The sequence below is a fragment of the Salmo salar genome, chromosome ssa22 (genome assembly GCF_905237065.1).
Source record: "Salmo salar chromosome ssa22, Ssal_v3.1, whole genome shotgun sequence".
In the NCBI taxonomy this organism is placed as follows: Eukaryota; Metazoa; Chordata; class Actinopteri; order Salmoniformes; family Salmonidae; genus Salmo; species Salmo salar.
The window spans coordinates 9,048,214-9,066,053 of NC_059463.1; the positions used below are offsets into that span (position 1 = coordinate 9,048,214).

The 17,840-nt window shown below is 40.8% G+C and overlaps 1 protein-coding gene across 1 annotated transcript; it reads right to left on the minus strand.

Moving 5' to 3' along the window:
• Window positions 1-6,173: 6,173 nt before the first annotated feature.
• LOC106582724 (potassium voltage-gated channel subfamily A member 2) lies at window positions 6,174-16,994 on the minus strand. The gene is made up of 2 exons (XM_014166096.2): window positions 16,321-16,994; window positions 6,174-13,875 (listed from the first exon to the last, which is right to left on the minus strand). Exon 2 carries the CDS (start codon window positions 13,733-13,735, stop codon window positions 12,251-12,253), a length of 1,485 nt encoding a protein of 494 aa, XP_014021571.1. The 5' UTR covers window positions 13,736-13,875; window positions 16,321-16,994; the 3' UTR covers window positions 6,174-12,250.
• Window positions 16,995-17,840: the final 846 nt, after the last annotated feature.

Here is a 17,840-nt window from a genome sequence, read left to right on the forward strand (position 1 = left end):
ACACATTTATGAAATTGCTTATTCCAGTTACTAATAAGCTTGTACCCATTAAGAAAATGACTGTAAAAACGGTTAAATCCTTGTGGATTGATGAGGAATTGAAAAATGTTATGGTTGAGAGGGATGAGGCAAAAGGAATGTCACATAAGTCTAGCTGCACAGCCGATTGGCAAACGTACTGTAAATTGAGAAATCATGTGACTAAACTGAACAAAAAGAAGAAGAAATTTTACTATGAAACAACAATAAATTATATAATGAATGATATTAAAAAGCTTTGGAGCACCATAAATGAAATTTGGGGCAAAAAGGTGAACTCTGCTCCATCATTCATTAAATCAGATGGCTCATTCATCACAAAACCCACTGATACTGCCAACTACTTTAATAATTTTTTTTCATTGGCAAGATTAGAAAATTTAGGCATGATATGCCAATAACAAATTCTGAACCTACACATCCATGCACCAAATTACGAAAGACAAGCATTGTAATTTTGAATTCCGTAAAGTGAGTGTGGAAGAGGTGAAAAAATGATTGCTGTCTATCAACAATGACAAATCACCTGGGTCTGACAACTTGGAGAAAATTAATGAGGATGATAGTGGACGATATTGCCACTCCTATTTGCCATCTCTTCAATCTAAGCCTAGACGAAAGTGAGTGCCTTCAGGCCTGAAGGGAAGCAAAAGTCATTCTGCTAGCTAAGAATAGCAAAGCACTCTTCTTTTCTGGCTCAAACAGCCACTTATAGGGAAGGGAATTCAACACGTATGGCACTTACAGAAATGACTGATGATTGGCTGAGAGAAATTGATTATAAAAAGATTGTGGGAGCTGTTTTGTTATACTTCACTGAAGCCTTTGACATTATCAATAATAATCTGCTGTTGGAAAAACGTATGTGTTATGGCTTTACATCCCCTACTATGGTCTAACAAAACACGGAGGGGGTTCTTTAATGGAAGCCTCTCCAACATAATCCTGGTAGAGCCAGGCATTCCCCAGGGCAGTTGACTAGGTCATTCTCTTTCTTCAAACTTTACCAATGACCTGCCACTATCTCTATGTAAAGCCTGTGTGTCTATGTATGCCGATGACTCAAAACTATACCTGTCAGTTACCACAGCAAGTGAAATGTCTGCAACACTTAACAAAAAACTGCAGTCAGTTTCAGAATGGGTGCAAGAAATAATTTTGTCCTAAATATTTAAAAAAACTAAAAACATTGTATTTGGGACAAATCATTCATTAAACCCTAACAAAATATTGCAATTAAACATGTGTATATTGAGCAAGTTGAGCAGATAAAACTTTATGGAGTAACACTGGATTGTGAACTGTCATGGTCAAAATATATTGATGCAGGAGAGGTCTGTTCATGATAAAGCACTACATTTTGTATGATATTTTAAGTTTCGTATGGTATGTATTCATTTCTGGATGATATGTATAATGTTAGAAATTACAATTCATATGATATGTTACGAATTTGCAAAACCTACAATATGAAACAAATTTTGAAAAAGTATTATTTGTTATGAATCTGAAAAATGTATGATATGTTACGAATTCCAATTTGTTGTGGCTAACATTAGCTAGGTGGCTAGGCAGCTAATGTTAGCTAGCTGGCTAATGTTAGGGTTAGGATTAAAGTTAGGGTTAAGGTTAGGAGTTAGTTTAAAGGATTAAGGTTAATGGCAGGGTTAGCTAACTTGCTAAGTCATTGCCAAAGTAGCTCAAAAGTAGTAAGTAGTTGAAAAGTTGCTAAAATATTAAAGTTGTCCGTGATGAGATTCGAACATGCAACATTTGGGTTTGCTAGAGGTTCGCGTTATACACCCACCCATCCATCATGCCTTAAGTAACCATTGTCTTACGTAACCATACCGAACATAACATATCATAACAATTTCAGTGTCCCGGATTTACATTTACTATGTTACGTCTAGTCTATGAGACCAGGCTGACAAGGCTCTAGTTTTGTAGCACCTGGACTACTGTCCAGTCCTGTAGTCAGCACAGAAGGTTGGTGGCACCTTAATTGGGGAGGACGGGCTCATGGTAATGGCTGGAGCGGAAACAGTGGAACGAAATGGCACCATTCCATTTGCGCCGTTCCAGCCATTATTATGAGCCATCCTCCCCTCAGCAGCCTCCACTGGTGGTCAGGTGCCACAAAGAGACACTTAGGGAAATTACAATTAGCCCAGAACAGGGCAGCACGGCTGGCTCTTAAATGTACACTGAGAGCTAACATTAATAATATGCATGTCAATCTCTCCTGGCTCAAAGTAGAGGAGAGATTGACTTCATCACTAGTTTATTTCTTCAATTTAACTAGACAAGTCAGTTAAGAACAAATTCTTATTTACAAAGACAGCCTACCGGGGAACAGTGGGTTAACTGCCTTGTTCAGGGGTAAAATGACCGATTTTTACCTTGTCAGCTCATGTACTGGAACCAGCTACCTTTCAGTTATTGGCCCAACACTCTAACCACTAGGCTACCTGCCGCTCACTACTTGTACTTGTGAGAAGTATTGCCTTGTTGAATGCACCAAGCTGTCTGTTTAAACTACTAGCGCACAGCTCAGACACCCATGCATACCTCTCAAGACATGCCACCAGAGGTCTCTTCACAGTCCCCAAGTCCGTAACAGAACATGGGAAGCACACAGTACTACATAGAGCCATGACTACATGGAACTCTATTCCACATCAAGTAACTCATGCAAGCAGTAAGATCTGATTAAAAAAAAGATAAAAATACACCTTATAGAACAGCAGGGACTGTGAAGAGACACAGGCATAGAAACGCATACACACACACACAACAACAACATTCGAACTAAACACACACGTACACAGATTTTGTCATGTAGATACAGTATATTGTAAAAATGTAATGTCATGTTTTTAATTGTATATAACTGCCTTGATTTTGCTGAATCCCAGGAAGAGTAGGGGATCCATAATAAATACAAATACTCTCCTTATCTCCGTCTCTCTCTGTTCTGTTCCGTTCTCCTCTCTTTGTCTCCCTGTCTCTCCCCGTCTCTCACTGACACCCTCTTTCTCCTGTCTCTCCTTTTAGCCGCGGTGCGTAGCTGCAGAGCTGCACAGCACTGCACTGCAATTCAGGATTAAAGTAACCACTGTAATAGCTACATTAGAGAGACATAGGCCTGCAGTTCCATTGCACAGTGCCGAGCACGAGCAGTGCAGCACTAAAACACTATGTTTCATATAAAATCTGAATTTGGATCTGACTACTTCTGTCACAGGTAGCCATCTTAAATGTCATGGCACATTATAATACTTGTATGACAGTAAGCAATCCCATAGAGGACACAGAAACCCAACCCACCATAGACGGAATGCAATTAAGACGGGGAAGTAGAGTATGAATAGACTATAACAGCACCCCCAAATGTATAGCTGTGATTAATTGCCAGCTGGTTGCAGCAAACAGAGTTTCTCTCGATACAGCCATGGAAGAATTCATGAGCCTGACAACGAATGCTCTCTCTCGCCTCTATTTCCCCTTGGAGAAGGAGTCCTGGAAATGGATGAATGCAAACATCTACTGTAGCCCGTCTCAGTCTCCTCCCTAATTATCAAGCGATAGTGGACTGGGACAAGAGTGTCAGAAAGTCCACTGTGAAAGATTCCTTAAAGAATGTACCCCTCCTCCTTCTCTCACGCTCCTCTCCTGCTCGAGTCTCTCTCCCGCCCACTCCCCTATCTTACCATATCTCTTTTTCTCTCTCCTATCCCCTCCCTCTCTTTCCCCCAATCTCTCGCTCCAACAAAAGGGCTATTAATAGTACATTCCTTGCTGTCTCTCTCTCTAAATTGCAAAGAGCATATACGGTGCACTTAAAGGATGAAGCAACCAAAATGCCAGGAGGCATTTAAAATGTCCTCCACACAGCCGAGGGCTACAAAGACTCTGGGCTGAATGTACTAAGAATAACAACAAAGCGTTCTTTGATCGATTCACCGCCCTTTGTATCGTCACAAACAGCTAGCAATGGTTCTGCTAAGATTTTCCTTCAAATCGTTAGCATTAATAAGATGTAAGGAAAGATGTTCAATACAATGTCAAATTATTCTCACTCTCAAACAATGAAATATACAAACCATCATTCTCTGTGAGAGCCATTATACATTTGGATGCATGTCTAATTGAATTGATGTGTTATAAAATTATTGATAAACTGGGTGGTTTGAGCCCTGAATGCTGATTGGGTGAAAGCCATGGTATTTCAGACTGTATACCACAGGTGTGATAAAACATTTATTTTACTGTTCTAATTACCTTGTTAACCAGTTTATAATAGCAATAAGGCAGCATGGCGGTTTGTGGTATACGACCAATATACCACGGCTAAGGGCTGTATCCTGGCACTCCGTGTTGCGTCGTGCATAAGAACAGCCCTTAGCCGTGGTATATTGGCAATATACTGTATCACACCGCCTCATGCCTTATTGCTTAAGTATAATCAAATACATATGCATTAACAATTATTGTAGCCTAAGGTATGTGATTTCAAATGTGTTACACTATATACAATACCAGTCAAAAGTTTGGACACACTGACTCATTCAAGGGTTTTTCTTTATTTGTACTATTTTCTACATTGTAGAATAATAGTGAAGACATCAAAACTATGAAATAACATGTGGAATCATGTAGTAACCAAAAAAGTGTCAAACAGATTCTTCAAAGTAGCCACCCTTTGCCTTGATGACAGCTTTGCACACACTTGGCATTCTCTCAACCAGCTTCACCTGGAACGCTTTTCCAAAAGTCATGGAGTTCCCACATATGTTGAGCACTTTTTGGCTGTTTTTCCTTCACTCTGAGGTCCCAAACCATCTCAATTGGGATGAGGTCAGTTGATTGTGGAGGCCAGGTCATCTGATGCAGCACTCCATCACTCTCCTTCTTGGTCAAATAGCCCTTACATTGCCTGGAGGTGTTTGTCCTGTTGAAAAAAAATGAAAAAGCCCAAACCAGATGGGATGGCGTATCGCTCCAGAATGCTGTGGTAGCCATGCTGGTTAAGTCTACCTTGATTTCTAAATAAATCACGACAGTGTCACCAGCAAAGCACCCCCACACCATCACACCTCCTCCTCCATGTTTCATGGTGGGAACTACACATGCAGAGATCATCCGTTCACCTACTCTGCGTCTCACAAAGACACGGTGGTTGGAACCAAAAATCACAAATTTGGACTCGTCTGACCAAAGGACAGATTTCCACCGGTCTAATGCCCATTGCTCGTGTTTCTTGGTCCAAGCAAGTTTCCTCTTCTTATTGGCGTCCTTTAGTAGTGGTTTCTTTGCAGCAATTTAACAATGAAGGCCTGATTCACTCAGTCTGCTCTGAACAGTTGATGTTGAGATGTGTATTTTACTTGATCTCTGTGAAGCATTTATTTTGACTGCAATTTCTAAGGCTGGTAACTCCAATGAACTTATCCTCTGAGGCAGAGGTAACTCTGGGTCTTCCTTTCAGGTGGCGGTCCTCATGAGAGCCAGTTTCATCATAACGACTGATGGTTTTTACAACTGCACTTGAAGAAATTTCCAAAGTTCTTGACATTTTCTGGATTGACTGACCTTCATGTCTTAAAGTAATGATGGACTGTCGTTTCTCTTTGCTTATTTGAGCAGTTCTTGCCATATGGACTTGGTCTTTTACCAAACAGGGTTATATTCTGTATACCATCCCTACCTCGTCACAACACAACTCATTGGCTCAAACACATTAAGAAGGAAAGAAATTCCACAAATTAACTTTTAACAAGGCACACCTGTTAATTGAAATGCATTCCCGGTGACTACCTCATGAAGCTGGTTGAGAGAATGCCAAGAGTGAGCAAAGCTGTCATCAAGACAAAGGGTGGCTACTTTGAAGAATCTGTTTGACACTTTTTTGGTTACTACATGATTCCACATGTTATTTCATAGTGTTGATGTCTTCACTATTATTCTACAATGTAGAAAATAGTAAAATTAAAGAAAAACCCTTGAATGAGTAGGTGTGTCCAAACTTTTGACTGGTACTATATATATATATATATATACTTACATTTAGTTTATCTTTTATCTCTATGCATGCCTTTCTATTCTTTATTTCCAGGTTTTGAGGTTCATCAGATCTCTTTGACATTGTGTTATTGTTTGATCATGTAGCCAAAGACTGCAAATGAAATTGTGCTAACTATGGTGCAATGCATCAAATACAACAATTCATGTTAGAATTGCACAAGGCCACTGGCATAAAAAAAACCAAGAAAAACATAGCTAGTCCACCACCATGTATGGATAAGAAAAAATGTCATCTCACACATTAAAAACACACAAACCACAGTTTGGTTGAATTATTATTGTCTTCATTATTGATATTACTGTGTTATCATGGTTATGATCATTTGGAAGGATTATATGCATTTTAGTTTGACACATTTTTCTTGTCTGCAGATTGTCTTTTTGTTCCTGTAAAGTGCAGTTCATATTACTTTAAATCCAGACTTCGCATAGCATTATAGTATTGTTTTTTTGTCTTCTTAATCCATTATTGTTGTGCACAGTATTTTCCACACATTTCTTTTCATAGAAAAAAAAAAAGATTGTCCATTGTACCAAAGTTGATAGTAGTAGTCAGGCCACCATGATGTGTGGGAGGGTTGAAGGTGAAGGAGCTGTACTGTGCATACTGTATCAGTGTTGCCACAGTATCATTCACATTGAGACCACAGAAACACACTCTCTTGTTCTAAAACACATGCATATACAGTAAATTGTATAGCTACTACTTGTTTAGCTACTTGCATGTTTACTTTTTTGGTGATGGAAAGCATACAGTGCAATACAAGGCTTTCACTGTGGCCCAAATTCAAACAATTACAGATAAAGGAAAATCACACTGTGGTTTCACTCAGTTTCACACTCATATTCAATGACAATGTTGGTGATAGGAACAGCTCGTGGGAGTATTCACCGTTAACCCAGTTACTTACGACCTCCAATACAGCATAGCATTTTTGAACCTGCAGTGCAGTTTTCCTGTATTTTTATTTATTGAATCAATTGAGGTCTGTATTTCTCTGTAAAATTGGAGGGGCCCTCATCATCGATTATAAATCTCACTATTAAATTTCAAACAAACCCAGAATCTGGAGAAAAACAATTCACACAGCAGAAACTCTACTTTGTTTGAATCGCATTGTGAGTTCACCTTCCATTGAACTGCATTGTGAGTTCACCTTCCATTGAACTGCATTGTGAGTTCACCTTCCATTCAATCGCATTATGAGTTCACCTTCCATTGAATCGCATTATGAGTTCACCTTCCATTGAATCGCATTATGAGTTCACCTTCCATTCTACACCCTGGCCTATCTGTGTCTATATTTCCAATCTACAGTGCTTCTCTGGATAGACTTTGCAGTGCATTTTCTGAGTCCTTCTGACTGTAATTTTGCTGGTGGAACCCTCTGTACACTTTGAGTTAAAATAGTATAGAGATGCTTACTATAAAGCAAAATATACATTTTCAATTTTGCGACACTCCATTTTGCAAATAAACATTTGACATACATAGTAAATCTGCAAGCACAGTGATACAAATGGGTATACTCCATTTGTGCTTGTGCTTAGAGCATCTAAAAAACAAATCATTGACACTCAACACCAGTGCTTCTATTTCAATATGTTGCTAAATTTGACAGTGTGTGTGTAAAAATAAATTAATAGAAAAATAATACAAAACATACAACGCATTTGCATGCATAGACAATTTGGTCATTTTTGGTCATACTGTGAGCAGTAAAAAATAAATAAAAATGGTACGCACACATGCATGAATGGTTGCACACTGTCACTTTAATGCAGCAGTACAACCAAGCTAAGACACTGACATTCAGAGGTGGGCTCTACATACACACACACACACACACACACACACACACACACACACACACACACACACACACACACACACACACACACACACACACACACACACACACACACACACACACACACACACACGTACAAATAAACACCACCTAATGTGTACCTACATAGTCACGTCATGTACAGTTAATATATATGATGTGTGTTGTGGACAAGGTGGTGCATTAGAGGGGAAGTGTGTTACACTAAGAACACGATAACATAATGTCGTTATAATGTAAATGGAAGCATCAATAAGCAGGGTTCCAGACCCAGACTATTGTCAGAGTCAAGTTCCTTTCCAACACGTTTCATTTCAATTGAAGACACAAGACAGGAAAGGGAACATGGTAAGGACAGAGGGAGGGACCAGGAGATAAGAACCTCACGTCTGTCTATCTAGCGAGGCACCCTGAGTGCAAACTGCGGCAATGGTAGTAGACATTTAGGCCTAAAAATGTAAACTGGTCTTTCTCATCCCCGCCGACAGATCAGACACATTAGAAACACCTTAGACATTAGAGTCAAACCAATATTTACCAAAGGGTAAATAAGACTGAATCCATTTACCATTTAATTTGCACTGGCGAAACATCCCCTGCTCTGCTATTACTCTCATGTGCCCTAAAGACCACTATGAAAAGATGTAGAAAGGCAGCAGACTCAGCAATGTCATGAGAGACCTAGAACGGTGTAGTTAAGAGTTGCTGCACAGCTACATACTTCAGCTGTTGGCAATATATAAACCATCTCTCCTTCGAGTATGAGGACAGAATTTAGATAATGCTCATATTTTGGGATTGAGGGATGCATCTACCACAGATATACTACTGTACCTCCATTTGTCCATGCGAAATGGCTAGGGTATTACGCGCATGCATGTCTTTGGCACTCTGTCCAACAGACAGTCCCTGAAATGGGGCTACCCCAACAGTGCTCGAAATAAACAAGTGTCATTGTTCACATCATAAAACAAACATAGCAACGATCTGCATATCTTCAAGGATTATCGGATTAACGCTATCATCTCCGTCATGGTCATCCTCATCTCTAAATCGTCAGCTGAACGTCAATTCCCCTTCTTATACGTTCCAGATTGCTTTGTTATCACATGTAAAAGTATGTAAGTATATATATTGAGATTAATATAGGTATCCTACTAAATAGTTTCCATAGGCTTTTTCATAGGTTTCCTTGAACTTAAATACATGCTTCTATGAATGTATTAAGGTCATGCAACACTAGGAGAGTAGCATTCAGTTAGCCTTCTTGTTTTGATCGCAGTTTAGGGAGGAAGCATAATTTTATACATGTCCCATTAGCTGTCCCAATAGCTCATCATGAAGACACGATGGACACAGTTGTACAAGACAGCCGTGAGGCGAGGCTACACAAGTCTGTCTGTAACCGAGATTAATGCTGCAACTAGACTGCTTGAGTACTGTAAGTAATTAACTAATGCATTTTGCCTCCAATTAAAGCTCAGGTGCAATGACTGCGGTATAGAAACACCTCTATGTTTTCAGCTCAGCGGTGTGGCTGGAATGTTACATTTGGGTCAAATGTACTATAGGGCTGGTTTGGGGCATGGTTTCCTTTTAGACACCCTTGTAGCTTGTTAGATAATAGCCTGCAGTGCCTATCATAAGTATTCACCCCCTTGGATTTCTTCACATTTGATTGTGTTACAAAGTGGTAATAAAATAGATGTAATTTTTTTTGTTTTGTTGTGTGTCAACGATCTACACAAAATACTCTGTAATGTCAAAGTGGAAGAAAATTTCCGAAATGTTTTAAAGATGAATGAAAACTAAAGCACTAATATACAGTACTTTGATTAGACAAGTATTCACCCCGAGTCAATACATGTTCAATACATGTTAGAAACACCATTGGCAGCGATTAGTCTTTCTGGGTAAGTCTCTAGGAGCTTTGTACACCTGGATTGTGCAACATTTGCCCATTATTATTTTCAAAATCATTCAAGCTTTGTCAAGGTGTTGGATCATGGCTAGACTGCAATTTTCAAGTACTGCCATAGATTTTCAAGCAGATTTAAGTCAGAACTGTAACTTGGCCACTAAGAACATTCACTGTCTTCTTGGTAAGCAACTCCAGTGTAGATTTGCACTTGTGTTGTTATTTATTGTCCTGCTGAAAGGTGAATTCATCTCCCAGTGTCTGGTGTAAAGCAGACTGAAGCAGGTTTTCCTCTAGGATTTTGCCAGTGATTAGCTCCATCCCGTTTCTTTTTATCCTGAAAAACTCAGCAGTCTTTGCCTATTTCAAGCATACCCATACCATGATGCAGCCCCCACCATGCTTGAAAATAAAGAGTAAATTACTCAGTGATGTGTTCCGTTGGATTTTCCCCAAACATGGTTTTTTTTTCTGTATTAATGTAGTGCCTTGTTGCATACATGATGCATGATTTGGAATATTTATATTCTGAAAATGTGGATTCTTCTTTTTAAGTCGTTATTGTGCAGTCACTACAATGTTGTTGATCCATCCTCAGTTTTCTCCCATCACAGCCATTGAACTCCGTAGCCGTTTTAAAATCATCAGTGGCCTCAGGGTGACATCCCTGAGCACTTTCCTTCCTGCCCTGCAGCTCAGTCTAGAAGGACAACTGTATGTTTGATGTGTCTAGGTGATTGAATACATAATCTAACAGCATAATTATTAACTTAACCATGCTTTCAGAGATATTCAATGTCTAATTTGTTATTGTTACCTATCTACCAATCCCTGTCCTTCTTTATGAGGCTTTTGAAAATCTCCCTGGTCTTTGTAGTTGAATCTGTGTTCGAGATTCAATACTTGACTGAGGGAAGTTACAGATGTTGTATGTATGTGGGACAGAGGAAGGGGTAGTTATTCAAAAATCATGTCAACCCCTATAATTTCACACAGAGTGAGTCCATGTAAATGATTATGTGATTTGTTAAGCCAAATTTTACTCCTGAACTAACTTAGGCTTGAGCAAACAAAAGGTGTGAATACTTTGTCAAATTGTGTAGAAATGTTGTTGTTTTTTTACTCAGACATTCTGGAGTATTTTGTATAGATCATTGGCTAAAAATCACAATGAATTATATTTCAATCCCACTTTGTAAGGCAACAAAATCCATGGGGGGGTGAATACTTACGTGTATGATACCCACTTTATAGTCATCCCTTCACATGTGTGATAGAAGGTTATAGAGAGCAAGGCAAACTGTGTCTTTGGAGCAATGATAGTTGTGTGAGTGAGAATACTCATTCAGTTAAGAGCTCCAAGCAACAATCAACTGGCTACAGTTACTACCTACAGTACCTACAGTATCTAGCTACAGTATCGGTTACAGTCACAACTACTTACCTATCTGTATGTAAATGAGTACACTTTTTTTTATGAAAGAGGAAGAGACAATCACTTTGTCCTCAAAGCTGCAGTAAGACTGGTTCAGACTGATGCAGATGAGTGGAGGAGGGATGCTTGCATTGCAATGTACAGTAAACACATAAACCATGTAAGACTAACGCAGTGAAAAGTCAAGGACATTCTCAGTCACTCATCAGATACTGATGTCTACTGAAGAAAATATGTCAAACCATCATAAGCTTATGGAGCTGATATCCCATAAATCATGTGGATTGCTACTACAGTACCACACTCCTCAGACTCAGGTCATGACAGGCCTCAGCAACGCAGCATGCCTGCTTAGTGCTCCCACGTGCTGTAATCTCCAAGTAGTTCACCACAGAACGGGTTTGTTTCATTTGCTCCAGGAAGCAGCATATTCTAACACGCAAACAAGACTCTTCAGAAGCGCAGTGTGCCTTTAGCAATGAAGGGAGACCAGGGTAGGGGCCGGCACAGGGGGGCTGAAGCAGTGTTGGTGGTGTGGTTATTCTGGAAACTATAAATTCCCTCTTTTAACTACATTTCTCCTCTTTTTTTGTACTACTGTTGTGAACAGGTTATTTGAAAAAGTCACACTGACAAAGCCAACTCCATGCAGACATCAACAAGCAAAATGTGGAATATAAGATTTAAAATCTGACAGAAGGTCAGTTTGAGGGCAAGGTGTGACGAGCTAACAGGGGGAGTTAGGGGAGGAGTGAGCACATGGTCTCTGGTGTTTCTCATCACTCACAAAAGACGAGTACAGGTATACGTCCTGAATCTATTGCCTTGATATTCCAGCAGCACATGTGAAAAGGGAGGCTACACACCTGTCCTATCCTTTGACCCCTCAACCTCACCGAGAGGACAATGCCTGCCGGCTGGCTACACGTCTGTGAGCATTTTGGTGATGTTGACATAGTTTGTGTTGGCCAATGTCGTGCAGTTGGCCTGAGTCTTGAGGTTCTCTTCAGGGATGTCCTCAATACTGTTGTTCACCCCTTCCTGGATCTCCATGTAGTCTGATTTACTGATGGTTGAGCCGCTCCGGCTCTTTTTCAGCTCTTCATTCGAGTCCTCTTTGGTGACTGGGCCTAGGCACTGGGCCTGCTCCTCGCCCTCTGTCTCACGGTGGTAGAAGTAGTTGAAGTTGGAAACGATGACAGGCACGGGCAAGGCAATTGTCAGCACACCTGCAATGGCGCAGAGGGAGCCCACAATCTTGCCACCAATGGTGGTCGGGACCATGTCACCATACCCTACTGTCGTCATGGAGACAACAGCCCACCAGAAGGCGTCTGGGATGCTTTCAAACTGCGATTCCGGCTCATCAGCTTCCGCAAAGTAGACAGCACTGGAGAAAAGTATGACTCCAATAAAGAGGAAGAAGATCAGCAGACCGAGCTCCCTCATGCTAGCTTTCAGGGTTTGGCCCAGGATCTGAAGCCCCTTGGAGTGTCGCGAGAGCTTGAAAATTCGGAAGACTCGCACTAGACGGATGACCCTGAGAATAGCCAGGGACATGGCTTGCTGACCCGCCTGGCCATCCTCTGGTTTCTCAGCCAGCTCTGTGGCCAGGGTGATGAAGTAAGGGATGATGGCAACAACGTCAATGATGTTCATGACGTTACCAAAAAAGCCAGATTTGCTGGGGCAGGCGAACAAGCGCACCAGGAACTCAAAGGAGAACCAGATGATGCAGAGTGTCTCCAGGATGAAGAAAGGATCAGTGAAGTAGGTGGACGTGAAATAGATTGTGGTGTTGGTGTTGGTGTCAAAGACACTGTGCGGTTCGTCGTCGTCATTGCGGAAGATGGGCAGGGTTTCCAGACAGAAGCTTACGATAGAGATGAGGATGACCATGACGGAGATGATAGCGATAATCCTAGCGGGACCCGAGCTCTCTGGGTACTCAAAGAGCAGCCACACTTGTCTCTGAAACTCATTGTCAGGAAGTGGCCTCTCTTCCTCCTTGATGAAACCCTCATCCTCTCTGAAGAGCTCAATGGCCTCATCCCCCAACTCATAGAAACGGATCTCCTCTGAGAAAATATCAAGGGTCACATTGGCCGGCCGCCGTAGCCTCCCTCCTGACTGGTAAAAATAGAGAATGGCATCAAAGCTGGTGCGGCTCCGGTCGAAGAAATACTCGTTCCTCAGTGGGTCAAAGTAGCGCATCCTCTTTTTGGGGTCCCCCAGCAGAGTATCGGGGAACTGGGAGAGGGTTTTAAGCTGTGTCTCGAAACGCAGTCCAGAGATGTTGATGACCACTCTCTCGCAGCACTCATGGTCAGCGTCAGGGTCATACTCTGCGGGGTTCCCTGGGTGCGCTGCCGCTTCATCAGAGGGGTCGCCAGTGGCTACAGTCATTCTGCTGGGGGAGCAGGAAGCCTGCACTTTTCAGCCAGGAAACTGCTGGGAGGGGGACGGAGGAGAGGGAGAGGATTCAATGCCGTAAAGACCGGACGGCCACAGGATCTCACAGGATGTCACCTCATGGATTGATCCTTCTGAAAGGGATAGATAGCAGAGATAACTTAAATAATATAACATATTGGTATAACATAAGAAATTAATTTGATAGAATTTGTGTTAGTCTGTCTGTCTGTCCTCAAGACATATACAATGAGCTCCAAAAGTATTGGGACAATGATACATTTTTGTTTTGTTTTGGCGCTGTGGATGCTACCATGATTATGGATTATCCTGAATGAATCGTGAATAATGATGAGTGAGAAAGTTACAAGAGGCATAAATATCATACCCTCCAAAAAATGCTAACCTCTCACCATTACAATAACAGGGGAGGTCAGCATTTTTTTAGGGGTATGATATTTGTACATCAGTAACTTTCTCACTCATCATTTTCACGATTCATTCAGGTTTATCCGTAATCATGGTAGCATCCACATTCATGTAGAAGTGTTTAGAAACATATTCGATTCTTATTTACAATAAAAGTGACTTCAGAATGACACATTACATTATTTGCCATTCATTTCTATTGGGAACAAAATGATTTGAAACAACCAAAACTAACAGCAAATGCATTCAACAAGTTTATAGAGTCACATGCTTGATGTAACCATTGCATGCTAGAAATCTGGGTCTAAATACTACACTTTTGACTACTTTAATACAGATATAATTTAATTTGTCCAAATACCTTCGGTCCCCTAAAATGGGGGGACTATGCACAAAAAAAGCGATGTAATTTCTAAACGTTTCACCCAATATGGATGAAAATAACCTAAAATTAAACTGTCTGTCTGCACTTTAACCTCACAGTCATAGTATCATTTCAAATGCAAAGTGCTGGAGTACAGAGCCAAAACAACAACTAAATAACTGTCCCAATACTTTTGGAGCTCACTGTTTTATACTGTAATGTAACACTGACATCAAATACAATATACTTCTGTAGGCTACAACCAAAGTATTCAGCACTCTAAAACACACATAAACGTTTGCATATTAATGGGGAAATGTATTGTATGCCCCGAGCGCAATGCAGCCAACTAGTTTACAATTCACATAGATATTATAGCATATGAATCAGGGCATGTGCTCTTTCTGATCCCCTGCCATGGACAATATCAATTCACCTTCTGCAGTCAAATAATGCATGAATATGTCTATGCAGTAAAGGCACCAAATCTATACAGATAGCCCTTATCTAGCTTATCGTTGCGTACGGCCCAGTACATCACCGGGGCCAAGCTTCTATACCAGGACCTCTATTCCAGGCGGTGTCAGAAGAAGGCCCTGAAAATTGTCAGACTCCAGCCTCCCTAGTCATAGACTGTTCTCTCTGCTACCACACGGCATGCAGTACCGGAGTGCCAAGTCTAGGTCCAAGAGGCTCCTAAATAGCTTCTGCCCCCAAGCCATAAGACTCCTGAACAGCTAATCAAATGGCTACCCAGACTATTTGCACCCCCCCCCCCCCCCACATGTACATAATTACCTCAATTACCTCGAAACCGGTGCCCCCGCACATTGACTCTCTACCTGTACCACCATGTATATAGCCCCGCTATTGTTATTTACTGCTGCTCTTTAATCATTTGTTATTCTTATCTCTTGCTTTTTTTTAGGTATTTTCTTAAAACTGCATTGTTGGTTAAGGGCTTGTCAGTAAGCATTTCACTGTAAGGTTGTACCTGTTGTATTCGGCGCATGGGACAAATACAATTTCATTTGATTCGATCACTGAAAACCAATAACTGAATAGTGAAAAGTATGCACCATTTATTTTTATGTGCCAAGAAGCCCTCAATGTCACTTATTCATCATTCACTTTAAGAAAGTTTTGTTGAAGCATTTTAGACTGGTCTCAAATGGTGCATGCCTCTGAAATATTCAAAAACATCCATCAATTATTAAACTGCAGTAGGAAATAGGTTTCAAGAGAAATCTCTTCTGTCTCTGCCCTTACACCATCTCTTGTATCTTCCATAAAGATGCATAGTTTTGTTAGGGATATTTTGGGATTTTGGCAATAAAGTGCTTTATCTACTTCCCCAATGTCAAATAAACTCATCGTTACCGTTTGCATGTCTCTGCATCCAGTATGAAGGAAGTTAGAAGTAGTTTCGAGACAATGCTAAACAGCTAGCTCTTACCATAGACTTCAAGTCATTGCGCTAAGGCAAGATAGCAATTGCGCTGAGGCTAGTTAGCGAGTTCCTTCAAACTGCACACAGAGATATAAAAATGGTAGCCAGGAGTTAATCTGGCCCTGGGGAAGTAGATTCATGGCTTCATTGCCAAAATCCAGAAGTATCCCAGAAACACTATTCAATTGATAAATACTGAGCATCAAATACCTATTTTGTTCAATGGTCATCTAACGTTACTGTATCCCCTTTACTGCAGAGGTCGAGTATAAATGACTAAATGAAAGTGATGTAGCCTATAGCAAAACAAACAGACATATTAAAAACCATACATACCAGCAGTCACCTTGTTCAAAACTGGGTGGTAGTTGCTGTTCTCATTTTTCACCTGATATAATGGGGTAAATTGCCAGCGTCTAAAAATCCCTCGTGTGTTTTATTTCCCGAGAAGAAGAAAAATATGTTTCCTACTCGGGGACCGTTAATCAGATGATCCTGTTGTCTGCAGCATCACCACGCGTGCACCGGTGTTGGAGAGCTACAGTATGCGGGTGTGTCCTCGGCTCCACCTCCCAATCTTAGTTCTTCGCGCAGGTTGTGGTAGGGTGGCGATTGGCAAAAACGGAGGAGATAGGTTCCGTACTGGAGGACTGCTACTTCTGGTAATATCCAAATGTGCTAAAATCAGCAGAATACCATGCATCATTAAGTGTCCTTAGCCGCTATGACGTTGACCGCATCAGACAGGCGCAAAGGTAATGGTCCTCGTACGGTGCTCACTGGAAACATCTGCAAAGAAAAAAGCAAGGAGGGGAGGTGGCGTAGAGGCGGATTGTATTACAACGTGTGATATGACAAAAAAAATATGGAAATAAGGACAACATGCAGACGAACACTGAGAAAAATAGAATCCTAACGGGGTTAATCAATTGTGTTGATGGGTACGGTTTTAGTAACCAAGCAAGGATAATCTACCAGTTTTCCGATATTTTTCTCATTTTTAAAAGACCTCCATCTGCAACTATGACTCATCACTATAAACCTAGTCTACTAACTACGTGTTTGAGTATTAAAAGTAGACTATTCATTTCAAATAAATTCCCACTGAGAAAAACTGGTTGAATCAATGTTGTTCCCACGTAATTTCAACCAAAAATGTCAATGTGATGACGTTGAATCAACTGATTGTATTTGCAAAAAGTCAGCAATTTAAGGGATGAAGAAACTAAATGAAGGGGTGAAGATTTTGGTTGATGTGACGTTGAATTCACATTAGGTGACAACGCAACCAAATGTAAATCAAAACTAGACGTTGAATGTATGTTTGTGCCCAGCGGGTTACAAGTCATGCGTAGGCTATTGACAAGTGCTCAGTAAGAGACAAGTGCTCAATAAGAAAATCACAATCCGTGCATTATTTTCTCCTTATTGAAAATGCTACAGCTTTTAAAACGCAGAATGCTCACAGGTATACACATGCAGGGGGCTATGACAGTGCCTGTCTATGAATAGAGGATCGTTCTTAAAACCATGCATGCATTGCAGCCTCGTTATACATTGTAAAGAGAACTGCATTTTCCGACATTGATTTGAGATGACATGCATGAAGAATCACCCTGGACTGAGAGCCAGATTATGCAATTCCTCAGTGCCAGAACCCGAATCAGTGGCATCACTTTCCTGGTTCTCTGTTTAGCTGGGGGTAAAACATGCTTAATTACCCTAGGTCTCAGTATTTGTAAGGATCAGTAGTAGCCATTAGCCTGGTGTAACCTAAAGCTTCAAACCTTCAGTCGTGCAGTGATATGCATACAAAGATACTATGGATGGAGAATGGGCGAGAAAACGCACTGTAG